Consider the following 27,688-nt stretch of genomic DNA (forward strand, 5'->3'; position numbering starts at 1 on the left):
TGCTGATTCCCACTGAGCCTCCTTTCAGAGCAAAGCTCTCCTATCAGCTTGCTCATCCTCTGCTGGAGATGTGGCAGTGCTGCAGGGGCACAACCCCAGGGTCCTCACCCCATCCTCAGTGCTGAGCTGCTCCAAACATGGTGGGCATTGCTGGACCAAAACCCCAAGCAGGTTTGTCGGCTGATTGCTGCCCTTCCCACAGCATGGCCCATCCTGAGCTTCCAAAAGAAACTGGCTTATGAAACGTGCAACAAGGGCAGGAGGTGGAGATTTCAAGAGCTGCTTTGGGATGAATACAAAAACCCTTTTGTCTTAACAGGTCCAGGGCTCTGCTGGAGGTTAAAAGGAGGTGCGTTGTGGCAGAGGTGACAAAGACAAGAGGATCCACAGCAAAGAACAAGAAGTATGGGAAAAGCCAGCCAGGTCAACACAGAAACAAGGGACAAAGTAAATGACAGAAGGATCCCAAAGGGAATGTGGGGATCAAGGCAGAGCAAGTTCCAGAGAAGCAGCACCCAGTGGGATGGAGATGGCAGGGCAATGCAGCATTGGGACGCACCACCAGCAACCTCTGCGTGGGGTCACATGCAGGGTTTAAATGTGCATTTCTTACCTGGTAATCCTGCACCACCTGCCAGGTATGGCCAATATCTCCTCCCAGGCCCCATCTCGGCAGGCTGCCCAAACCAGGGCAGCCAAAGGGGAAGGTCCCATTCAGATGAGGACAAAGAATGCCTTCCCCTCCCCTCCAGGCAGGCAGCCCCTCCTTGCTCCAACAGTTATAAAAGGGCTCTCAATCCATGTAATCCATTAGATACAAATTACAGCAATTTAAGCACACTTGACTCAGAATTACAGCTAGCCCATAAAGAGCTGTGTCTTCCCAGGCAATTTACACTGTTACATGCCCTCAGTTAAACCGCTGCAGAGGATTAAAAAAATATAACAACAAAAAAGAAACAAAAAACAAACAACAACAAAGTGGTGGTACTTGAAACAGCGTTATCACAGACTGTTAGTACTGAGGTTGGATTACATTCAGGTGGTCAAAAAAAAAACACACCAAAACCTGCCACTACTACACAATCATTAGTCAACATATGTCTTGCAGATATGGATCACCTTAAATCATTAAATCATTGCCATGTGAAAGAAAATGCCACAAAGGAATGCAGCACAACTGCTCAGGACAGGGAGACAGCAGCATCAAGCCCAGGGGCGCTGGTAAGGACAGCACAGGACAGGGCTGACCCAGAGGCATTCGCTCTTGGCCACAAATCCCACTCTGTAATGGGATTCTCACCAGCCAGGAGTGGGACTACAAAATGAAGGTGCCATTTATTTTCTTCTAATGGGAGATGGATGTATTCAGGTTTGTAGCAGCAACGATGCCCTCCAGCTCCCACTGGCACAAATTCTTGCTGCTCAGCACCCGAGATGTCCCAGCCGTGCCCGTGTTGGTAGGACCTGCCCATCTGCTGCCCCCAGGATGGGGATGTGCCAGCGAGTGGGCCTTCCACAGCTGAGAAATGCTGAGGTTGCGTGCTAGAAAGCAAAGACAAGGCAGCAGAACTGACATGAGGGCAGCCACACAGCAGGCAGCCACTTTCACAGCAGGAAGGTAGGAAGGAAGAGAGTGTCAGAGGTGCTGGTAGGGTGACAAACAGGGCCACGGGTTACTGTAGGACACGCTACATTAAAAGCATACAAATAAATGGGAAGGGGTTTTTTTTGTTTTTTTTTTTTTTTTTACATGCCTTGCTCCAAAGTGTCTGATAGCAGGTGTTAGTGCGAGCAAGGAGCCAGCTCTGAGGCAGAGGTCCTGCATCCAGCCAAAGCAACAAGCGAATGGCAAGGGAGAGTTCAGCACCATCAGGTTTCAGAAATAATCAAAAATTACAGCAGCTCCTCTCACTGGATTCTTTATTCCAACTCTGGAAGTACACCACCTTCTCTTTTGAAGCCCACCAGTACTTCATTCATTTCAATAATTCATCTACGCATGGAAATTGTTCTTTAAAGCACGGCCATAATGGCAATGGTTATATGGAAAAAAGAAACACTGGAAGGAATGGAGCAGATGCCTTCTGGCCAGCCAGCAGCCCGCCTCGGTCCCACCCGTATGGTTTAGTTTATGAGCTCATGTCAGAGAGCCGATTTCACACACAAACACAAAATAAAAGCAGGAACACAACTTTTGATCATCCTACATTGATGTTTACTCTTGTTTCCTGTAGCCCCAGGTGACAAATCTGTCCTTGATATAGCAGAGGACTGTTGCGCTGTTAACAGCATCAGCTGGACATGTTTAAAACGCACGTCAGGTCTTTGCATTGTCCACTTCTACCAAGCTAGTGAGTAATAATTAGTAAGCAATTAGACGTAAAATGATAAACATAAAGTCAGAAATGTTCTTCTTTAAGTACACGCTGGGCAGAAGGCTCAAAAGGGGAGAATTTACAAGCAACGTTCTGACAGATGAACACTTAGGCCAAAAAGTGAGATGTTGGAAAAGTCAGCCACTCCGAACACAAGGGCTTTTGTTCCACCATTCTCTGAGCTCTGAAGAAGTTTAATTTATTTTTTTTTTTTTCTTCCTTTAACTTTGCCGGCCTGCCAGCTGGGTATAAGCCAGAAGGGTTATCCAGTCAGACCTTAGCGTGGTGTATTTACAATGGTAGTGCATCTAAGGTTTGTTTATTTCAGGGTTAAAATTCAAATGGCTAGAACCATTTAAATAATTAAAGGGCAATCAGAAAAAAATGCCATGAAACCAAACAAATCAGTAAAAGTCATGGAAACCATCAGCAATATTTAATTCAGAAATTCTCTTTGTTAGGGAACTTAGCTGAAAGAAAACAGCTGGATGTAGTTCAACCCTCTAAATTAAAAACAATCTAACAAGGTCTATAGGGATAACTCTTTCAGCTACATATTGGAGACCAGATTCACTTCTACCAAGTAAATGTAATAGCACTCAAAGCTAGAAAGGAAATTCCTCAGAACTGAGGTAGTTTCTAAGTATCAGCACATTTTCCAATTCCTCACAAGGCAACTTAGCTATTTACAATCCATTTTTTCCCACACATAAATTTATAACTTTTTCAGTTTTATGCTTCCGTGATTTATTTTCTAAAGAAAAATAGCCAGAATATCCCTACTCCACTAACATCATGTTTTAATAAATAACGGGCTACTTCTAGCAAAATTAAGCCTCCAGGATTGTTTCCACCGGCCAAGAATACTTCATCTTTATAGCTTTGCAGAAATTTGGTGTGAAAATAAAGTTGAATATAACGCTGACCCTGAGCTAACAAGTAATTAATGCTTCAATATAAAAATAGAAAATTATCCTTACAACACAAGACTGGAATACAGCAAACTTTCTCTCTCTCTCTCTGGATTGTGTTCCTGGCTGGATCCCAGCACCCAGCCAGACCTAAAGGCTATACCTAAAGCAGGAGACACGCGGAGTAATTCAGAGTCTTTCTGAAGACTCTTTTTCACCCCCCCAAACTCTTTAAATTCTTCTTTTTTTTCTTTCTTAAAAACAAAATTTCTTTTATTAATGAATTGCTGTTCATCACTATGCTGTTCCAACCACAAAAGGCACAGATAGAGAGAGAAGGGCATCTCAGGCAGTGCTGGAAAGCTGTGCTTGCTCAGTGCCAGGGCACCAGGTCCCAGGTGACCAAATGCACCACAAAGGGGCATTTTCAGCCCAGCCAGCTCCTACCCCCATCTGTCTGCAGCACTGCAGCTCTGCCTGGCTGGTCCTTCCCCTCTGCACCCAACCAAAGCTGCAAGAACAAAACCAGCAGGCCCCCCTGCTTCACCCTCAGCAAAGTATTCCTAAAAACAATAGTAATAATAATAAATCCAGCGCTCATCTAACAGATTTGCAGTCAAGACAGATGTTGGCATTTGGATCTGTGACACGACAAGTTGCTTCCAACTGAACAAGTTTAATGCCTTATTCCCATGGGGGATGCATGTTGGGGACTGACCTACACGAGTTACAGCTAATTGCAAGGATCCGGGGGAACACGTGATATAACTCTTCTCAGCATCCACGAAACTGGATTTCTCCACAGTCTCTTCCAATTCAACCAGACATCCCATAAAGAAAGTACAACCTGCTCCTGGCATCACCACCTTCTGCACATGGGGCGTTTGGCACGCTGACCAGCTCTGCCTTCATCTTCTCTTTCAGCATATCATAAAGACAAATTCCTTCCACTTCTTTCCAGATAAGGCAACTAACATAAGGCGGATAAATGGGAAGTTAACTACATGAAACACGTTTTCTGCTTGTTTGGTAATTATTTTTCCCCACAAGATAACATGATAAATAAAACCTGCTTCTGTACAGATATTCCTCATTTCAGAAACACATACTTGTTACATGCCAAGAGAGGACCGTGGGTTTCTTCTTCTCGTAAGAGATGTGGTAAAATAAAATAACATTAAAAAAAAAAAAGAAAAGTGATAAAGACGAATGCAGAGCTAACTACAGGCTTGTATATACATTTTTGTTATCCACCTCTATCATGGACTCTTGGTGAACGGGACAGACTGACAGGCCCCATTCCTGTTAATCCCAGAATAGCAAGGGAAAAAAATACCAGTATCTTAAAACCAGTGGCAACATAGTAAAAACTGTACACTGTTGTCCATTAACTTAAAAAGCAAAGTCACTAGATGGTATAAAAGAGAAAGCAGGTGCCTTCTAACGTTTGATAATAAAAGTCTTGTTTTCCTCCCTATGCTGCACAATTATCTCCATTGTCTTTGCATGGCCAAGACCAAAATGCTAAGGAACAAGGCTGCTTGTGATAAACCGCTACTGGGAGCAGCAGAAGTGTTCACTTTTTTATCACTCTTGTTGGAGTTTCCAGTAACTTCAGTCGCGTTGAACTCGAACTCCGTGGAGCACTGCTGGAACTCACAGCCGCTGCCGCTCTCCTCCCCGCTGCTCTCCTCACCTGCAGGAAAGAGACACGCTGCAGCCCTCTGCCTTCTGCAGCCCAACGCTTTGCTTGCAAATGGCAGAAGAGAGAGAGAGAGAGGGAGAGGAAGAAGACAACAAACGCACAGACATTTCCATGATGCTGTTGGTGTAAGGAGACGGCTGATGCCCTGCAGTGCAGAGCACTTTGGCATTGATGAGCCCCCTTTCAGAGCCTGCCAGACACGTCATTCCCCACCCTCCTCACCAACACACTTGTGATAGCTGACGCTTAACCAGCTACCCTGCGTGTTAGCATGAAACCCAATTAAAAATAAATAAAGGCAAACGACAGCTAACGTACTGACGTCAATGAAGTCGACGTCGTTCCCACTGTACGCATTCTTCAGCTTGTTGGTCATCACCCTCAGAACCATGATTTGCCGGCGAATCACCATGTCTGGCTTGGTAATATCAACTTCCACCTCTGGGTTGTTCACTTGACTCGCTAAGCCGTTTCCAGTCACTGCAAAGTCGTACCTACAAAGAAACCGTGGCAGCCGTTACTGGAGCTGCGCTCAGCAGGGACCACGACAAAGGGTGAGAGTGGGGAAATCCAGTGATGCCACCCCCCATCTGGTGATTTCCTGAGCCTAATGCCTTCTTCCCACACATTAGCCCTGACGAAGCACTTCTTCAGTACCTCGCAGTCTTTGGAGCATGGAAAAATCAAACAGTGTTTTCAGATACCTTGTGCCCCTGTGATTGGAAGGCTAAGGAATTTTTTCTTCCCAGTCCAAAATAAAAAAAAAGGAAGATTGGAGGTTTATAATAATAATAGCTTACAACAGCATAAATCAGCTTGCTGCAGGCAACACAGCAAACGAGCCGTTGAGCTGCCTGATGTCCAGTTAGATGACACTTCTGGGAAAACAATCTTTGGGGTCATAGCTACACCCACGAAACCTATGGGAACTGTGGGAGGCAAGAGACATTCTGGTTTTGCATAATGTGCCTTTGCAATCAAGCTGTGGTATTATAGACGTACTTCTTACCACGCAGACATGAGATGCAATTTCTCTAATAACCCCGGCAGGAAAAAACATCTGTGATTTTGAAAATGAGATAACATAACCCAGCTCATCGAAGCAGACAGCAGCCGTCCTGCTCTGCCTGAGGAGGTGTGCGTGCTTAGGTCTGCACTGCTGCACACCTCAACAAAGACAATATGCTGGTTTAAATGAGAGACTGAGCAACAAAACCCACAAGAATATGTCTCCTGGAACAGGTATTTGCAGTACTGTCCTACAGAGCAGAACTCAACACCTTTTATCTTACAGACCACAGATATGAACTTCTCTTTCTTCTGATCCTGGTGCTGGGCAGTGAGATGTAAGCAGATGTCTAAAGGCCTTGCTCAAACCCTAAATTTTTAAGAGTTTCTTTTTATTATTTGTTATCAATAACACATGTTGCTAAGAGATCAAGAGACCAAAGTGTGGATGAGCACTTCTAGCTGGTTGGAGCTATAGGGAAGAGAGTAACAGTGAAGCCCAATCCAGCTAGAATGGCAGTCAACAGGGGCCAGCATCCCCCAAGGTCCCCCCACTACTCCTTGCTTAGCTCTGCAAAGTCTCCAGCTCCCCTCCTTGCTGGTGCCAGACCTCATGTGCAGCAGGAGATCTGCTTTGAAAACCTCTGCAGAAGCTGCTGATGAACAAGACCTTAGGAGAGGCAGAGTCATTTCTTTTGACAGAGTCCGAAACCATTACCCTAGCTGAGCAATGCAGAGTTCAAGGCACCCATGAAATGATGACAAATGAATGCAGTGTGGCTCAATCTTGTGCCTCAAAAATAGCAGGAGCAAAAACACTAAATGCTAAGAAAAACTGCTGGAAAACTCTGGACTTTTTTTTTTGTTTTTAATGGAACAACTTAGATTTTGCTTATTTCTTCAGTAAGCAAACAGAAGAAAAATAAATTTCTATTTCCAAAATAAAAGTTAAACAGTTACATAAACCATATGACAGAAATCCTCTGGCTTACTCACGTGTTGGTAATTTCTTCCTTAGAAGAATGAAAAAAAAAAATTTGTAACTATTTTTCCATACAAAGTGTGCATGAAAACCACGGGTCCCCTTGTGCCACTGTCCTCAAACAGAACAGAAGTTGATCTTTCACCATCCTCCGTCTCCTTTGCCCAACAAGAAACCCAGCAACAGCTGCCGGTAAGCATCGTGTGAGAAGCACAGACTGGAGACACTGAGGCAACAATCAATGTAGGAGAAGCATCCCCACTCTTTTGGCCAAGATTTTGTACACATTGCTTTCCTAAATCTGCAAGTAGTCAGTAAAACATCTAGGTGCAGAGAGATGCTGCATCTGGATATACCTGAAAACAAGCCACCACACAGGGCTTAAACAACCCTTTAGTTTTGCTTTAGTGAAGCACTGGCACAGGTTGCCCAGAGAGGTGGCAGATACCTCATCCCTGGAAACATTTGAGGTCAGGCTGGACCAGATTCTGAACAACTTGACTGAGCTGCAGGTGTCCCTTTGCCCCTTTTCAGTGCAAGAGAGTTGGACTAGATGGCCTCTAAAAATCCCTTCCAACCGAACAATTCTACAAGTCATTCAAGCTCCCCTGCCTACATGAATGGAGCAGCCTGTGTGCGTGCTCCTAAGAGTAAAGGGCTCGAAAGTAAAGTGCTGGGCTGCCCAGGGGGATGGCTGGGGCAGGAGGGGAGCGTTCACCCAGCACAGCCGCGTCTCCAAACCTGCTCTTGGCGCTCCCGTTCCAGCACTCATTCTCATTGCCCGTGCCCACAGATATCTTTTCATCACTGCAAATATTGCCAGGGAGAGATGACCAAAACTTTTTGGCCTGCTTCAGCTTTTCTTTCACATCAGTAACCTATTAAAAAAAAAAAAAAAAAAAAGAAATGCAGGACACAGTCCAGAATACCAAAGACTCATTAAAAGTGAAGCTGGAAAGGTATTTTTATCACAACAGACGTGCACAGGCCAGCTCGTTAGGCTGCATGTAAAGCTGCGTCGTTTTGATGGTTGATTTACTTTTTTAATACAAAATTAAACACCACTCTTCAAACACATATTACTCATAAGCGAAGCCTTTAAAACAGGCACTTTCTGACACACAAGCATTGAGGTAATTCACATGCAGAGCCACGGGCAGACTACACCCCTCAGAGAGTTCAAGACAGCCAAGGAGTATTAAAAAACCCTATAAATCACCAATGGAAAAAGCACACTGCTCAATATGGGGGAGCAGCACCCGAGTGGTACCAGCAGGACGGGGCACTCACCAGCCTGTCCAAGCTCGTGCCTGCAGCTGTGGTCGGCCGCTCTTCAGGGTTGTAGGGTCTGAAACGAGCACTGAAACCACCCTCAGAGACAGAGCGAGCGGTTCGACCTTGGGCGAGTGTTTTTGGCTGGCCACATCCCTGGAAAACCTGGGCAAGGGAAAGAAACGAGCTTAGAAAACGGGAGCTCACAAGAGGCCTCCACTTTGGAGCCTGCAGACCGCCCTTCAAAATAATAAATCAGCTCTCTGTATACTTGAAAAGGCATTAAGGAAAAAAAAAACAAACACAAATCAACTAGAATAGGGGAATATAAGAGACCGGATAAATAAAACCTGTGCACCTGTTGTCCATTTACCTTCTGAGACACTTGCATGCTGTTCTCCTGCATATTCATGATTGCATCTGAAATTTTCACATCAATGGGGTCCATGACTGACTCAATATTAAAAGGCCCCTCCAGCCTCTCTGCGACCAGCAGCATCGAACCTAACACAGAGAGAAGCAAAGGTTTTTAACGGAGCTGCCTCAAAAATAACTCTCACCAGCATCCCCCCAGACACCTGTAAAAGGCAACATGGTGTTGGCATTTGGAACTCCACACGACGCAATGTGAACAAGACACTGAGACAAGATGCAGTGATGACCTGGTCAGTGAGGACCATGAAGGTGCCACTGCAGTGTTGCTTCTGACCAGCACGCATCTCCAGGAAACATTCTACTGCATTCCCAGAGGTTGGAACATCACCAGGCTGCTTGTCAGCACTTCCCAGCCTGCCAGCACCCGGCCACGGGCTCATACACATCAAAAGCGGCACTAAATGAGGGAGAGCCTTTGCAGTCTGCCAGAAGGCAGTCTGTAATCAGCTACTCCCATTAGAACAAGCATTACTAAAACCCTCCTCTCCATACTCCATACTTATTTATTAAAGGTTTCCTTGTGTCATTTGTTTTTAGAGACTGCTTTCAGCGCTGAGAGAAAGGCACCAGGGTCTTTGTGCTAGTCCTGAAGATGACACCAACATAGAACACCGCAGCCTCATCCTTACAAAAAGCTCCAGACTTTGCTGTGCCTGGAGAAGAAAGATGATTGCACAGTCTGGCCTTGCATGGACAGTTTACACAAGGAAGACGGCAAGAGAGCAGGGTAAATGCTTGGCACATGTCTACTAAAGGGGCTATGGAAAAGTCCCTCAGCCAACACTAGGTCAGTCTTCACATGCTGACGTGCACGTATTCATCAAAAACATCATTAAGCAGAGGAGTTACTGAGCTTCCATTACTTCCACCTGGAAATTATTATTAGCGTTGAAGATTTCAACCTGCATTGCTTTCAAGCCTTTCCCAAGTCACTCCTGAATGGCAGCTCCAGGCACACGTCTCGTGCTAAGTGCTCATCTTTTCTTGCCCATTGCATCGCTTTCTCTGCAGTCTTTCCATCCCCAAAGCACTGTTCTCTCCTCTCCTGCATCACTTCACGCTGCTATGCCACAAACTCCTAATTTTGCCTTTGCATTGAACTCTTTGAATTCCCCCCGCTGTGACGCAAAGGCCAGCGCCATGGCCCCAAGAGAGCCCTGTCCCAAGGAGCTCCTCCCTCCTCCCAAGGATACGCCTGTTCTCCTCCATTAAGGAGAAATGGGTGTTTCACATTCAGCCTATTAATTTCCCTTGAAAAGTGTTTCTAGTGACATTCATTCTCCTCCTTAAGTGCAGAAGGGTACTTAGGAAAAGCAGAAAACTTCTGTGGACTTTGCTTATCATTTAAAGTTGCTCCACACGTGAAACAATTTACTGATAGCACTGCCTCAGTGTCTAATTCTTTTTAAATAAAAAACCACCACCCTAAAAATTATAAATATATATAATCAAGCTACTTGCATATTTATAAAATTTAAAAAATCTATACGTCCCAAGAACTCAACACCAAGACCACCACACAAGCTGCAGAAGCATTCCTAGCCGAGAAACGCAGTCTGTAATGACAACTCAGTGTAATAAAGTGACTGGGCATTAATTAAGGACTGATCAGTGGATCAAGGCAACCTAAAAATTGCTTTGGAGGAAACGCAGCATCAGAGGGACCAGGGGTGCCATCCAAGGGATGTTTAGGGACAAAACCCACCAGGAGCTCAGCACCCAGCAAACACCCTCACCCTGCAGATGGACAAAACCACCGTTAATGCTGGAGCTGCTGCAGGGCACGGCTGGAATTTGGCCGTCAGTGACTACAAACAGGTCTGAACTAAATGCATTTTCTTTTTTTTTTTTTAAGAAGGTAATAACAAATGAAACAAAGAATCTTAGACTGCATTGTGGTGGGCTCCAATAAAGTGATGCTTCAAATCTCTGAGTAATGACTGCTAGCATGAATATACCATTGTGCCGGGGGGAGAAAAATGCTTTTGATGTGCTACCAAATGGAGACTTTTGTAAACAAGTGGAGCACAACTTAAATGTGTTCATCATTGTCAAAGCGCTTGCGGTTTTTCACGCGCATAAAGAACATCCCATCACAGTCTGCAGGAAGCTGCTCATTTCAAATAAAAATATTATGAATGGGCAGATAATAAAAGCACGCAAAAAAAAAAAAAAAAAAAAAAAAAGCATAGTTTTAAAAGGAAAAAAAAAAAAATCATTCCATTTTGTAACTACTTAATTCTCCGAGTGGCCGGGGAAGGCCGCAGATCAATAAAGTGTTTGTGAAAGACTGAAAGGAAACATAAACCCCGATTCTTCTGGCTGTTTGGCGTCTTTGTAAACTTTGAGCCGGGCAGGCCATACACAAGACCATGGGAATGTAGAGCGAATTGGGCCCTTTGTTACCGATGGTGCCATGGCGTTACATGTATCACAGAGAAGGAATGCAGCCTCTGCTTTGACTGCCGATATAGAAAATGCATTCGGCCTCCAGCAGAGCTGCCAAAGCTGGCTATAAAAGATAAGGAAAGTAATAATTGCCTTTGGAGAATACGTTCGACTGTAGCTCTTCACGAGCGGCGTTAGATACTGGCAAGGAGCACTAAATGAAACCAACTTTCATTAAAAAGAAAAATAAAAGGAGGGGAGAAAGGGGCTCCACCCAGCCCTCGGTTTTGATTCGGGGGCCATCCCACGAACTTCTACCTCCCACCAGGAGCTGGCTGGTGTCCCCACCAGCAGGCAGAGCCAGCGGTGGATTCCCTCTGGCAGCCACATTTGACATTAATAAGGCTGGCTGGGATTCAAGATGACATTAGCATCGCGGCACTTTGAGAGGGGAGGCAAGTTGCACTACAGCCGTAAATAAAGCCTAGGTGCAACTCGTCTCCCCAAAAGATCTTCCTCTCCTCAGCCCTCCCCAGCTCCAGCTCAAACTAAATGACATTCATAAGGCAGGGCAAGGTGGCTCAGCAAGTTTGATCTGCTTCACAAAAAACGTCCAGCAGAGTGAAAAATGTACCCTGGTCACTTATTACAAACACACAGCGTGACAAAGACCGTCTCTCCTCAATGTGCTGGGGGAGATGGAAGTGGATTTGGAGGGGGGAGGAACAACAAAAACACCACACCGTACAGCTCCGTGCCTTAAAGACCCTTTTCCTCCTGCATACATTTGTCCTTGCTACTGGCATTGAGACAATCCTTGGCGACAAAGCACCTCGCTCTCATGAAGGAAAGCAATTCTTTCGCATTGTGCCACAAATAATCAGAAACCCACATCTTCAGTCTCACTGTCTGACTTGAAGAACAAAAGGCAGTTCTCAGTCTTAACCCCAAGATCTGATTTAAAAGGGGAGGGAAGGAGGGAGAAGACCTTGACCATTCATTAAAAACAATCATCATTTCTAAAAGGGAAAAATTCTTTGTGCGCAAAGTAGTGCTCCAGATATGTATATGGAGCCTGAATTCTACATCTTCGAGCAGAGTAAATCTTTGTGAGGAAAAAAGAAAAATCATGAAAAGGCGCTGGAGATTAACACTGCTCATTCAGGAAAGCCTCACACACCCCCCCACCGCAAAGCTTGCTTGAAACAAAGTATACCCCTGTCTAATGGGTGCACAATTGTGCTGAGGATGGATGGCAAAATAATTTAAAGACAGTTAAATGAGAGAAAAAGAGTAAAATTCAGCCGTTATGTCACACGCTGTACTTTGCAGAAGGAACGCAGGAAGGAGGCTTTGTCTCGAAAAACCTACAGACTCAACATCCCCGTTTTGGAAAAGCTTTACACAAGTGACTTTCACATAGAGCCGCTAGCCGTAGAATACTGTCAAGCTGGGAGAAAACAGGCAATGGACATAGAGAAAAGCAAGGGATACTGAAGAAAAGGAAAGGCAAAGATAAGAAATAATGCTTAGCCATACTACAGTGAGAAATACTCCTATAAATTTGGTGCTTTTTTAAAAAACAACAGGAGCACAAACACATGCATACGCAGATGCTATTCTACACTCGCATGTAACTTTGCACATACTTCCAGTATTTATTACAACTTTCCCCCTTCAACTGCCTTTATTTTACTAGTTTCAAAATCTACTTTTTTTTACACGCAATAAATAACTTGGTACTTAAGCCCAAAATGCAAAACAGCAGAGCCCATGCAACTGGGTTGCTGCATTTTTTTTTTCCTTTTAAACTTTTAAAAACATACACAAAGGACATTTGTCACACGTTTCCCCCTCAAACACGAGATCTATTTAAGTTTATTTGCCTCAAGAGTCAAATAGAGATGGAAAAAAAGCCTGCAATGTAAGCAGCACCTCTTCAGTTATTAAACTGACCATAGAAAGCACAGCTTCAGTTTTCAGTATCTGTACTTCACCGCAAGAATCAGCCCAGAGTGCAAAGAAAAGCAGCAAATACTGCCAGCAAATGTAACAAAGCCTAAGACTGTACTTCAGTAATGAGTGGCCAAGAAGCCCTTTAGGGAGGAAGCGCTGCAAGAAGCTTTGCTTCCATCCTGGAATCGTATTTATTTACTTTGTCTTGTTTAATAATCTTAATTATCGCACGCAGTCCCTGATCAGCCTCATGTGACAGGGCTCGCTGGCTCCCCCCAAGTTTCGTTTTTAGTTGCATGCCACCTACAGCAATTAGCTGCTTGTGCTTTTGTCTGTTTCCTGGCATTATGCCCTTCCCTTTCATGGGATTCCTCTTTTCTACTTGGACTAGATGTTTGCAAGTCTCCTGGCTTTGAGCTGTTTCAGCAACAATCGTAGCTGAAATACTTAATATTCTCATGAGAAAGAGGGCTGGGAGGAATGGAGGGGGGCGGGGTGTCAGACTCCCAGAGAATGACTTGGAAACCCAATTTAGTGTCACATTTAATTCCCTGTATGGGATATACAGGCAAAAATATATATGCCTTCTGAAAATATTATCCTGCACACAAGTTGGCACAGTCAGTTAAGTGAAAAGCTGATGCACAAAACATGAGAAAATGAGTTCTGTGATTTGAATGCAGCCTGAGATGCCAATTATCAGCAATTTCCCCCCCACCTTTTTTTTTTTTTTTTTTAATCTCACAGCTTAATGAAAGGGAAATCTTTTCTTCCTAACAGCTCCTTTTTCCAAGAGCAGGATTGGAAGAGCACCACAGCCTCATCAGTAGCTGCAGGAACTTCACATGTGCACTTCATCACACATTAACTGGAGTGAAGTGACTGCTCCCAAAGGATGCTCTTACACAGATAAATCAAGATCCTCGAAAAGGAGAACAAATGAAAACATTTAATGTTACCTATTGCCTGTGTCCCCAGAACATGATGCGCCACAAATTCTGCTGCCCTGACCCAAGGTGGAATTTAACATTTCAGACTATTCATATACCTGACTTGTCAGTCTATTGCATATACCAAATAACACCATTAATAAACATGGAAGAGAAATAAACAGGAGGAAGACGATGGCAGAAATGCTTGCAGAGCATCACTTACAGCCTATCAACATTTCTAAAGGACAGCAGCTGAGCACCAAATGAGCTGTTTAGAAATGGATTTAGACACATGTTCCATTCAAATTTTTAATGTAAAATACAGGCCTACAGCTTTTCCCAAAGCTCACCACGGCTGCATAGCAAGAAAACTGGCTTTAGGAAGGACAGCTGTATGGTGACAAAAACATGCAAAGACTCATATGGAAAAAACAGCTTGTACGTACATTACAAAGAAACCAGAGAAAGGATATGAGAGCTTCGTGATGGAAATCCTTGGAGGCAGAGGGAAAAAACTAGGGTCTGATCCAGCAAGGGAAAGCAGAGGCTGCAACAGCAGATCCACTGGCAGTATTGATCAAAATAGCTTAGAGGTAGCAAGTCTCCACACTAAATTGGGACTCTCTTTCCATGCTTCTTAGAGGTCATAATCTAGCTCAGCTTCCAGGCTTTTGGACATTGTGATGAATCAAGATAGAGGATGTGTATCACATACAGCGTATATTCTTGCTATAGCAAGAAGAAACACTCCAAACCCACAAACACATGGCAGCTTTACCCTCCTAAAGTTTGCTTCAATAGAGATTGCTGATGCAATGAAAGTTTCATTTATTCAGAAATTAACATGAACTGCAAAAGCTTTACCATATACAGAGATGTAAAAGGAAGAGGTACCTGCCACAGACACCTTAAAATCTGCTGTAGCAAACATGGCCACTGTCAAAAGCCATTCACAGGAGGGACATAATATCAGGGAGTACTTACATGCAGTTTTAACCCATTTTCCTTACCCATAAAGATATTCCACTCTGTATCCAAATCCCCTTGGTTGGCCAAGCAACCTCTCATGACATTAAAGCAGTAATTGTAACAGGGCTTCACTGATATCAGGCCTCGACAGTGTGGGCAGTACATCATTTTCAGCAGTGCTTGCGTACCCTGTGGTGTAGGGTTCACCTTTAAAAGAAAAAAAGAGAAGAAAATTAGCCCTTAGTCATTAAAGCAAATACCCCACACATTTGCCATGGGGCTGGTGGGAATGGAGCTGTGCAATCAAGACCCATCAGGTCTTCGCTGACGTGTGTGCTTCCAGGGATCTGGAAAGTGGATGAGGAGTTTTTGGCCCTCCTCCTTGGGCAAACCTGCTCTCAGGGGTCGCAGCCAGTCCTTCCCTCAGCATGAAATCAGCACTAAAACACACCCAGACAGACGTCGTGGGTCCCCTCCTTGTTCTGGAAGGACAGCAGAGCTATCTGCGGTCATCGAGTCACCCTTGAACCCTCAGCAGAGTTGTTCTCAGAAATGACTCACGGTCATTCATGTTTGATTCACTCCCTGGCCTGGCTTCAAAACATTCATTGAAGCAACTTCCACGCCGTCTGCCTGCAAAGCACTACCACCAGCACCACACCTCCCTGCTGGCTGCATGGTAGATCCATCTGAGGCACTGAGCAGGCTCTCCCCCTCAGCAGCCAGTCTAAGGGCTGATCAGCCATATGCAAAAATGGAAAATTAAGTCAGGACTGCAGACATGCTGACAAAATAGAAGCAGTCTCCAGAGTTTTTAAGCAATGCACTTGTGACCTCCCATAAGGCATTTACATAGAGTGCTCTAAATAGGTTGTGATCCAAGACTGAGGGGAGGAGATGCACGTGCACCAGAGCAAGAGGAGAGGTCATTCAGTACATGTGGCACACCTCTGCAAACTTCTTGCTCAGGACTGTGCAAATCTATGGAATAAAGACCCACACAGAACTGCCACGTTCACCTCCATCTCCACCAGCCTCTGAGCAGCAGTTTCTGGAAGCTAGGAGAACACCTGAGGAGAGGTACCCCCATCGCCTGCCCTGTGCTCTCTCTTTTCCTCAGGCACCACCACTGGTTTCAGACAAACCTCCACCTCTTGACGCCCCCCAGGGACTGGAGAGATTACCAAAACTGGCTGGCTTTGCCAATAATGGCAGCAGAGTTTTTTCGGAAAAGAGAGGAAAGATAGAAATCTGTTGTCTTTGTGCCAACTCCAAAAAGAACACAGTTTCTCTTCAACAGGCAAGGAAACCAGGCAGAAAGACTGAAGGACAATTTTCTGTGGTTGAGCTGGGTTTTGGCTGGCTAGCAAGGATCATTCAGGCATCATCTGTACCCCTCTTATCTGTGAGGAGCACTGATTGCTGCTTCCACTACTCAGGCACTCAGGGTGCTCAGAGCCTGCTGCTGTCAACAAGAGCCACTTGAATTTTTAGAAAGGAAGCGAGATGCCTTCACACACCCCAGACAGAGGGCCCACGACAGTTCTGAGACATGAGTTAAGATCCCAAGAAATAGCTCTGTGCTAAAGAGGCAGACAGCAAGATGCCGTCAGAAACCACCGCATGTCTGGCCAAGACAAAATCCTCCACCATCGCTCTGCACTGAGCAGCAGGACAAAGAACGGTTGTCCCTCATCCTGCTGGCTGAGCTGAGCCATTTGGGGACTTGACAGAACTCATAGCACTGAAGCAGGAGCACACTTGGTCCCAAACCCTTACAAACAAAAGACCCCGCTGCCCATTTGGTGGAGCAAATGGAGCTGTGGTGCTCAGCGCAGAGAGCTGTTTGTGGCAGCAGGGGAATCTGATCTGGAGGCTTCAGAGCACGGCTGTCTGGAAGGCGCAGCAGGAGCAGGAGCCCCAGCAGAATGCTCCCCATTGGGGCAGAGCTAGTTCAAACACTGGGAAGAGCTCATGCAACAGAAAACAGCCAAATCAGATGATTTATAGTAGGAAAACTGGAAACAGACAAATGTAAAGGTATCATCTGCCAGCCAGATGGTTCAGTCCTTGAACAGCAAAAAAGCTAAAGAAGGAACAAAACATCTCACAGCCACAGACAAGAGCTCTGAAGGACCCCCATTTCCGTCACTTTTCTAACAAAAATCCAGTCAGTGCCAGGATCCCCATGCTTAGCCAAGGCTTGTGAGCAGATCCTGCCCATCTCACCACTGCTCGCACTCATAGAAGCGCCTTGCATCCCTCTTGGGAAGAAAGTCAGAAATAGCACCATGATGCCCTTTAGCCAAATGCCAGAGCAGCGTTCAGCAGAACTGAGGACTCCATCAACCCCATGATAGAAAGGTGAGGTTTTATGCAAGGGACCACATGGCAGCACGTTATGAAAAACCATCAGCCCAGCACCTTCCTATCTTAGGCTCCTTGTTCACACCAAGCGGCTGTGACCTTGCAGCATCCACCCCGCTTTGATATTTCATCGGGTTGATCTTTATGGATCCCAGCAGATGCAGGGGAAACCGAAGCTGCCTTCCCACGTTCCACTGCGGACGAACGGTGCTATGAAGACATCGGCCGCTCGCTCAGATTTGGTGCTGCAGGCATCCTTGGAACAAAGACCTGGTTTGATTTTAAAAACCAATAGAGTTTGGCTTCCTTTCCTATACAGGGTCATTCTGAACCTAAGATAAACCCCATGACAAACCTCTGCCCGCAGTGACTGCCCAGTAGAGCCATAGCCTATGATGGATGTAGTCCCACAGATAAGCTCTTATTTTACAATACAACTGCAGGAGGGAGACAAAGGAGGAATTCACCAGTCCTGATTTGACATTTTATGGCTTTAGAGAGCAACGGGAAAGTATAAATAGAGATTGCCTATAAGAAAGGGTTTCAGGGAAGATTATGAGTAATTACGCCTCGTTATAACACTGATAAATGCTTAACTACCACATATCACTGCAACAAGAACCTTAACCCCTAGCAACACGCCCGTGCCCAGTCCAGACCAATTCTGGATCTGTCAGAGGGATGTGCCATATGTTGCACTGGCAATTCTTCACAGGCTTTTAATGTTCACTCTGCCATGCCAGGTGCAAGCTCTTAAAACACCATTGTATGTAACAGAAAACCCAGATATGCTTTGTTCTAGGGTTGTGTTTATCTTGGAAAGCAACTCAAGTTCATTCAAACGCTACTCTAGAATGACCCTCAAAACCAAGTAATCTCCTTTCTAATAAAGCTGAGTCCCACAGAAAGCTTTATTTGCCAAAGAGGATTTACTCCAATAGATTTGAACCCAGGTAGTACGTTGCAGTGCACGTAGCTTCCAAAAAGCTTATAATAGAAGTAAATGCACTCCAAACCCCTCCTTTTATCTTGTGAAATTTATTTCCTTTCTATGCCATTTCATGCCACTGCAGCAATCCATCACCCTGTGGTTTCATCATGGAAATTACAATTTGTCCATGTCTATATGCTTTGTCAAACGTGAAGATTAAAGGTTGCTGACAGATGTATTTTGGCACCCACCTTCACATACAGATACAAACTTCAAAAAATTACAGATTTTCACACAAAAAAAGGTAAAAAGAGACAATTACGGGATTTCTGAGTTTAACTTCAATGTTTCATACTGTATTTGTCGAGGTACACCCCAACTTACATTGACTGGTGAAGATGCAGTCATGTTCCTGTTAAAAGGAAGCGTGTTCTGTGTAACAAAACCTGAGTTTTGTGGATACCTTGCTATATTCACCACATTTTTTCAAGTTTCACATGTTTTACTCTGCATCCTTAGCCTTCTCCTAGCAGTTAGGACTTGTACCTGGATGCATGATGCTAGTAGAAACTTCACCGTTGAAGCACCTATCTACCAAGGGAAATGCCTCCTTAACAGCCTCCATAAAGCCACCAACACTCCAGAAAACCAATTTGTGCAAGCAGCGAAGGCTCAGAGGCCCAACCAGCTTCCATTCCCTCGCTCCTAAGGCAGGATAGAGCTGAGGAGGGATGACAGAGGTCCAGCTGTGGTTCTGCAGGGAGCTGCAGCCAGGCAGGGAACTCCCACCAGCTGCCAGAGCCACATTTCATTCTCTCACTACCCGAAAGTTAACATTAAGAATTTTAATAACAACATTTAAAATCCTGTCAGCTTTAATAACTATTTATAATAACACTGATAACTTAGGCTTTCTTATTTTCCAAGCTTGCACAGTTACAGCGTTGCCATGCCAGCAGCACTGCCACCAGAAAACAAAATCCAACAATTTGAAAATAAGAGCAGTGAAATTACTTTTGATTTATGTTGTGTTCACTTCACAAAAACCAAATTAGGGCAATACTAGAGAAAGAAGATTTTAAAAGCGACTCCTCAGTGATATGGAAAGAAGATTTCATGACAAAAAAGGAAACAAGAACAACAAACCAAGAAGCCTCCACGACCAGCTGAAGGACCGGTGAGCAGCCACTTGTAAGACAAGTGAAGCATCGTTGGTTTTGGGGATTGACACAGCCTCACTTGTGTAATATTTTCCTCCACTCCATGTTTTGCAAGAGCACACACCAGTCAAACATTCAGCTCCCTGTGAAGATCACTCGAGCGGTTCTTGGTTTGCTTCCCCAGCCCAAATATTCCAACGAAAGTGTTTTGGAATTAACAGCACATTTCAGTGTTTAACTGACTCTGCTGGCCCAGCGTTGGTGCATGAATAATTTAGAAAGCATCTGATTTAACCACAGATCTGGGCCTCCAAGGTGTTGCACAACAGAACGCATTTTAAGAGAGAGATTTGGGAACAGCACAGCTCTGTGCCTCGTCAGTATTCAATACCCATGATGATGCTTTCTGCAATTTTATCTGTCTGGTTACAGTCACCAGTCCTCTGAGCAAGAAAAAGTTCAAGAGTGCATTTACACTTAATTCTCTACTCACAGTTTGCCTTTTCTCTTTTCCCCCTTCAATGCATGCAGACATGACGCTGTCAGGCAGGAACAGTGGAGTTCCTGAGAACCAATGCACCATGCACTTGACCAGCTCAATTTTAACATTAATGTGTCAAAAGCAGACTACTACGTGCTCATCCTGAAGGGTTTGTATTCTTTAGCAGTTGCCATAGGATTATACCATCCCACACGATGCCACCAAACACAAGCGCCCTTTAAACACAGCTTCTTCTCTGAGCACCCACCTCTCTCCACAACCCAGAGACACAACACACAATTCTGAGCTTGTTGTTTGCTTAAAGAAGCTGAACAGTGAAACCATTTGTTTGGGCAACGACACCAAAAAACTTCCTTAGTTATCCTTCCTATTGTTTTCAGAATTAAGAGCCAAATCACAGTGTGGGGAATGGCAAAGATGGAGAAAGAAAGAAGAAAATCCATCAGACTGAAACGCTCCTGCATTGTGCCATCAGCTCTAAACCCACAGCCATATCCATGCATGTTCTCAGCCCCTTAAACCCGCAATGACTGCTGCTCAAGCATGCTTTGAAGGCTATGCCTAGCTCAGACCCTCAAATGGCTGGAGCTGAGGCAGATGCAGCCACATTCTTGGCAGGTCTTCTCAGGGTCATCTTTGATGTGGAGAATTGCTTGGTATTGTTTTCTGCATTGACGTTTGCCCTTGGCACGTGGAAGGCAATGTCCTTGTGCACGGTGGCCCCTCGGTACAGCCCCACAGTTTGCAAATCACTGTCTGGACATAACTCTTCCAAGGCCTCTCTGCAGCACTAAAAGGGCTCCTTTGCTCTTATGGTTGGTTCTCAGTTGCCCACAGAGCAGCAGCATCTCTCCCTCATCTCTTCTCGGTGCATGCATGCAAGCAACAAATTTCATTTCTGTCCACATCACTTCACTGGGAGGATCTGCTCATGCCCAGGGCGTGCCTAGCTTCATCTGATATAGAAAGATGAACTTTCTTTTGGAAAAGCATTAAGGATACATTCTCCTTTACCAAGGGCGAAGGCCACACAGAAGGAGATAGGATGGTAATTAACTAAACTTTTAGATCCAAATGGTAATTAGGAGGGACACAATATTTAAGAGCTTACTGTCCACATATTTTTGCTGATTGAGGCCTTAATTACATTCAGCATCCATGTAATAAAGGGCAGGAGCCACTCTCCAGGAGATGCAGTCAGAGGTAAGGGAGCTCACAAAGGCCAGTAGTAACTTGGTTCACGCAGGTTTAACTTCACCTTGGATGCCTTGTTGGAGATGAGCAGCTCAGAGCAAAGAGTTAAAAAGTCATGGGTCTTCCAAGCAGCTGTGGGAAGGCAGATTACCTGCCCCCTCCATAGTTAGCTTCCATAAATGGTTCTCAAGAGAATTGCCTCCTCGGCTGCTATCATCACACTTCATTAGAGAAGAAATGGCGATACCAAAGAAGCTCTTCTACCCACCACAAACACCTCCAGCAGCTCCCTCATGGCTTTTAATGTCTTTTGAGGACAGTAGATCACAAAGTAGGTGCATTCTTCGTATGGACCTGTGCATCTATTTCACACGGTTTGTATCTGCTCTTCCAAACTGAATATCATTTCTTGCATATAACTTCGAAGCTGCTGTCTGTCCCTTACAAAACAAACAGGGTCCCTGAGGACAGGCTGGAAGTCCCTTTCCAGAGACTCAGCTGTATTGAGGCAACTGCATCTCATGTGGCTTTCAACACATAGTGGATGTGATTCAGGAGCCTTCACTGCTCAGACATAAGTGTAAGGAGGAAAAAAACAGTAAAAACTCCAAGAGAATAGTTTATCAGCATAAATTTCCTGGATAGCTGCAGCAAACTCTCCCCACTGGCACAACAGTAGCCTGGTTTCCCCACGTCTCCTCCTGCACTTCATCACATGGAGATGGGGGATGCAAATGCAGCAATTCAGTGCTTCATGGCTGCACTCTGCACCCTCCAGAGGCCTTTGCTTCTGACTCTTGACCTCTAACAAAACCTTCTCTGCTACACTTTGGGTCAAGGATGCTACTCCTGACCCTACAAAATGCTGACAACATGCTCAGTTCTTCACTTTTTTCTTCCCCCTAACAACAGGAACCTCTGTCCCATACCTGCACCCAATGAGCCACCAGGCATTTTGCCCTCAAAGATGTCACGACCCCAGACAGGGACATGGGTTTAACCGCGTGTCACCAATTAAGGAAACGTCTCTGCAGCTTGAGAACTGCAGGATTCCTGGTTCTCACCCTTTCTCAGGCACTCTGGGCTCTGGCCTGTATTTGCTCTGTTTTTTCCCCCAGAAAAGAGCCCGCTCAGCTGGGGCAGGAAATGTCAACGCTGGCAGCAATTTAACCCTGCTGATTTTAGTGCTTGTCAAGGGCTAAGTAGCAAGCGAGTGATTACGGGATGGGCAGATTTCCGTCTCCCAAAGGCAGGGGCAGGAAGGTCAGAGAGAAATCACCAGTCTTCAGCAGATGACAAAGGAAAGCACTGGAGGCCTACAGCCAGCCATAGATGAAATCCCACACAGGAAACATTTCAAGCAGGCATAAGCAACAAACTGAGTTTTTTTTTCCTTGGATTTGCAGTTCAGGACAGATCTGGAGAACTTTGTACTTTGGACCCAAATTAGGAAATTTGAGGGGGGAAGACCTGAATAGAACATTAAAGTGCACTTTATAGATCCATGCTTTCTCTGAAAACCATATGACTGTCTCACAGTTGTGTATTTGGGCAGCAACACGCACCTTCTGACCCAATCAGTGCTGAATTGAAGTTATTTTCTAGCATTCTGGCTCTGAAATCACACATCTGCAGCTTTTCAATATTCTTTTCCTTTTCCCCTTTCGTCCCCAACTTATGCAAGAACAATACTTTCTAAATGCATCTCCCTAGTGATGATGTAAAAATATATAGTATCATTAAAAAGCTATCAATGCTGCTCTTCTGTAAAGTGCTCCTTGCTCTCCTAACAGCACCACTTGAAAGCAAAAAACAGCTGGATCTCGCAGTAGTTTGTATTTCTCCTCCTGAGAATTTTCAATTACGAATTTTTGAGTTACTCGTTACAAGAAGCATTAAAACTAATTTGCATTACTTTGGACATTTTTTCATAAAGATGAAGATTTATTCCTCAAGCTAATCCCCAGTACAAGCAGTTATCCCACTACAGCTCCTCAGTAAAAATAATAAGGAAGCAAAGACAATGAAGTCATTATATAGAGCTCAGCAAAGCTGGACTAATCTATATGTAATGCAGGAAACCCCAAAACGCAACCACAAAGCAGCAGGCATAAAAACATTCGATTTTAAACCCACGTATGGAATTTCCCAATTGTGTCTTACAGAAACGTGACGTTAGGTTTTCACTGAATGAGACTAAAACACCACTAGAAAGATTATTCCTTCCACTGCTGCAACTAAAGCTTAGTGCTCAGCAGCACAGACTTCTGCTCCAAAAAGCAGATCTGTTACATGATCTGTAATGCAATTTGTGAAACCGAAGTGTTAAGTGCAGTAAGCGTAATTCTGCGTGGAGCATGAGCTATTTTTGCAGCTGAGTGGGTCTCTGGATAACCTTGCACACTCAAGCAATTAATTCCAGAGTTGAAGGCAACTCTACAATTGAGGATCTTCAAAAGGGAGAAAGAAATCACAGTGCCACCTCGGGTTCACAACTTTGATTCGTAACAGATGCGAGGACCGTAGCCCTCGTGGTACCGTGTCAAGTCTGGAGACATTTTGATGAATTCTGAGCAGATGGAGCATGAACACAACCCCTCACTCACACAGGTTTACTGTCTATCAACTGATTACATTCCCCAAAGCCGTACTGGCATTCAGCATCTGGACCCCCTAAATACTTCATCTTCTGCCCATCCATCCTCTTTTTCCCTTTCTTACTGACCATATCTACCACAACACCAAGCAACCAGAAATGAAATAACAGCAACTATATCTGAAACCTCAACCGAGAGGCTGGAGGCTTTGCCATGATCTGACATGGAAACAAACACTTGGTCTGATCCAGCACCAGCACTCCCTCTCCCACAACTCCTTTCCCAAATAGGATGGCATCTCTGAGGCTGGAGGATTTTGTCATCCCATCAAAGGGACCCCATATAACATCCATGGAGTCCCTAGTGCTCACCCTCACCTAGATGAGAGCAGCACAAAGATACATGAGTGTCATTGCTATTAAACAAGGAGCTTAGGTGTTAAGTACCTACAACGGCTAGCACTAGCAACATACTCCTGGAGATTGGATGTATTAACAAAGAAATTCTACCCTTGTTAACATTCTCTGTCCTGTCACACACATGCAGTCTTATTACAAGAAAAATTAACGTGGAAACAGATCTTTTTTTTTTTTTTTTGCACAGTCACAGTATTTTCATGTCTTCCCTGTAAGTCAAAGCAATCTGAATGATCACGTCACTTATTAAAGTTAATTGTGCTGCCTCCAAAATTGCATTCTTCTTCTAAGAGTGCCTCATTTCTTTTTTCTTTTTTTCTCTTTGATTTTTTTTTCCTTGCACTTAGGATGATTCAAACTCATGCCTGCCCTTCCAGCCTGGTGCTTTATTATACTCTGCAACCAGGTAAAAAGAAAGTAAACCTTTCTGTTTGATTAAATGATTATGCTACATCTTCTAGACCACAGGAAGTGAGCCGAGGTTGTTAAAAGGAAATCACTAATATTTTTTTTTTATCTTACACAATCAGTTTAAGGGGATTATCTAATCCATCTGTTCCATATACCACACAACTCAAAGTAAATTACAGACAAGTCTCAGGGAAGAAAACAAAGTCATCCCATTTAGAACATTCTATAGTGGTCTATGAGAAGAGAGAGGTAAACATTTAGGTGAACAATAACGTATCAGTTTGAACCCCCAAAAGTGACAGCCATGGAAGACTGAGGCCTGACTTCTGCTACATCTGTGGCACCAAATACAACAGGCTCCTGCCCTGCACATATGGCTCCAGCTTATTATTATCATAAAAGTACTGTTTGTTCATGCTAACAGCCTCTCTCCATGCCTGGGAGCAAGGAGCAAGTCATCAGCTGCTCCGTAATAGATGCCCATAACGTCCATGACTCGCTGTAATTTGAGGGCAATATTAAGAAGGTACAGTAATTACACAAGCAAACATGTTTATCTCCACTGCAGATGGAACTTAATTTCCAACCTGTTGCTGTTCCACACATGGGAGGACAAGCACCAAACAGGGAAACATCCCTGCTGTTGGCCTAAAGCACTGGACAGTGTTGGCCCATGGGCAGAACATCTCCAGAACATGACTATCACAAAAAACACAGCTGGGCTCTCCTACCAACAGATGGAATCCTGTCCCATCTATGCTCAACCATCCATCATGCGCTTAAGGCACCTATGAAAGAGCCAAGTGCACCTATAGCATTCTGCAGAAGTGTGATGACAGGGAAAGACGCAACCCACGGCAGGTCCATGGGAAGGAGGCATGAACACAGAGCTCACCGCGGACACTTTGCTGACGACGTCCCTGGCGACAGCAAGGCCTTGCGCGAAGGTGCGGGCTGCCACAAACGCTCGAGTCACTTGAAGCTTCAGCTTGCGCGGCACGTCCCCGAAGGGCTTCAGCTGCTCCGTGTACTTGCTGACACACTCAAGGTACTCATCCGTGAAGTGGTACTGCGGGTTCACCAGCCGGAACATACGCTCCAGCAGACGTGCCCAGAAGTCGTTGAGCATCTCCTCTAGGTTGACGTTGCCACCCACGTAGTACCGCTTCAGTTCCACGAAGAGGTCCTTGAACAGCTCTGAGTTCTGCATGTACAACCGGCCATACGTCCGCACAAACATGTCGTTCAGCGACTTCTCGGCGTTCTCCAGAAGCTCTTTGAAGAACTCTAGGAAAGAGCAAGAGAAGCCATGGTAAATGTCGGTACTGGGTTAAGCATTTGCACGTTGCTTGAAAACGCAGCACAAGGAGACCGAGGAGAAATTGATTTTTAAATGATTTCCATACCTGATTTTCAAATAATTTCTCAAAATTCTTGCTTGCTTCTCATAAAGTCAATCACCCTTCAAAACCACTTTCTAAGGCCTCCTATGGCTTGGATGAGTGAAATATCTTTTGACCAGTACTAAATATCATGACAAAAGTCAGTAAAATGGAAAAAATTAAGCAGCCTTTACGTTACCATTCAGCCAGCTTGAAATGTTATTCTGAAGCCCCAAATTATCAGAAAGTAAAATATTTTAAACAGTGTTCTAAAAAAGCTGGTTTTCAAAGAAATCTTTTTAATTACTGTCAGTTCACTTTCTGCAACGATGATAAACCAACCTCAAAAACTAAACAACTTCAGTACATTTTTAAAAACAGACCCAAAAAATCTACCTTCATGTTCTTTCTCCTCTCTTTCTACTCTGCCAGATCTCAGGGCAGGGCCTGTCTCTAATTATGTAATTGGTTCTGATTGCAGACAGGACTTCAGATGTTTATGGCAGTACAAAGAAAGTGCAATTAAGCCCGAATTTGCTCAAAATCCAAGGGCTAAACGCTTGACACTGACAAGAAGGCCAAGAGATTTTTCAGCTGACGGAGAACGGCTCCGGGTTTCGTGGCTTTCAAAAAGCAAAGGCCAGCTTCAGTTCAGTGTTTGAGAACACCAGACAGGCTGGTGCCGGAGAGCAGCCACTGCTGGAACACCGTCACGGCATCGTGGCAGTGACGCGCACATCTCTGACGCCGGCTGCAAGGTGACCCAGTGACATCTGGCACTCCACATGCATCTGCCAGGTCAATTTAAAGAACATCCCCCTCCAAGTCAGTGCTGCCAAAGACACAACGCTTGGGAAAGGCTTCGTTTCCAACGGAGAGAGGTGCAGATACTGCTGAGGGCAAACTGGACACTGCTAATTAAGCTGATCTACATCAGCACAAGTGAAAAGACAGTCTGCTCCTATGTAAGTGGCAGTGGTTCAAAGGAGAAATCCCAGCATTTAGTAGGTCTGATGGAAGATCACAAGATCACTCTACTTGACAATCTTTGCCTTGGATATCTGTTAGATGAGATAAAGTAATAGAGGAGAGATCCATTAAGCTTTTTAGGCCCTTTTGGAACACAACTCCACTTGTATAGGCATGGGAGGGAGCTAAGGCAAGCAAGACTACCAGGGGGACTTCCACCATGTGCTGGTGGTCAGCATAAGCTGCTCACAATTGAAATTTTCCCTGCCCACCCAACAGGACCTGCAAAATTCTCCCAGGAAAACAAAAACCACAAATGTGCTGGTGCTCATCCATGTGCTCCGAGCCCAGCAGGACATCGGCACCCAGGGTGCAGCCTCAAGGGGGGCCTAGGGAGAGGGTTATTTTATGCATGCCACTGCAATTGAGGATTCTGACCTCTGCTTTTCTGTGACTCATATTCAATAAATATTTTTTAATAAAACATGCCTCTGTTGGTTTTTTTTTTTAATCCTCAAAGGAGTAATGTTTAAAGCCAGAAGTCGTTAGAAGGAGGGGGTAGAATATTTTGGCGTGGTGTGAATTTAAACCTTGTTAAAATGTATTAAAGTATGCTGAAGTTCAGATTTTAGTCTTCAAAGTGGTCCAGTACAAACAAAGACTAACACAGAAAACATTTTCTGGAAAAACTGAAACATTCTTCGAGTTCCTGACGAACAAAGTCATGGGGCTTGGTGGTTGACATAGCTGTATATAATGCAGCCTCTTAGGAGCACAAGAGAAATGATCCAGGGAAGAAGAGATTGATTTCAAACACCCGACA

The 27,688-nt window shown here is 44.7% G+C and overlaps 1 protein-coding gene across 1 annotated transcript in view; it reads right to left on the minus strand.

The window, feature by feature from the left end:
* Nucleotides 1-1,906: 1,906 nt before the first annotated feature.
* The window catches only part of GPC4 (glypican 4), a 62,621-nt gene continuing 36,839 nt past the window's right edge, over nt 1,907-27,688 (minus strand). The window contains exons 3-9 of the mRNA XM_048959373.1: nt 25,410-25,801; nt 14,978-15,143; nt 8,630-8,760; nt 8,275-8,421; nt 7,726-7,862; nt 5,313-5,488; nt 1,907-4,985 (exon numbers count right to left, since the gene is read on the minus strand). Coding sequence (XP_048815330.1) covers nt 4,777-4,985; nt 5,313-5,488; nt 7,726-7,862; nt 8,275-8,421; nt 8,630-8,760; nt 14,978-15,143; nt 25,410-25,801 — 1,358 coding nt within the window. The 3' untranslated portion in view covers nt 1,907-4,776. The remainder of the gene's footprint in view (nt 4,986-5,312; nt 5,489-7,725; nt 7,863-8,274; nt 8,422-8,629; nt 8,761-14,977; nt 15,144-25,409; nt 25,802-27,688) is intronic.

This window comes from Lagopus muta, chromosome 13 (genome assembly GCF_023343835.1).
Source record: "Lagopus muta isolate bLagMut1 chromosome 13, bLagMut1 primary, whole genome shotgun sequence".
Classification (NCBI taxonomy): Eukaryota; Metazoa; Chordata; class Aves; order Galliformes; family Phasianidae; genus Lagopus; species Lagopus muta.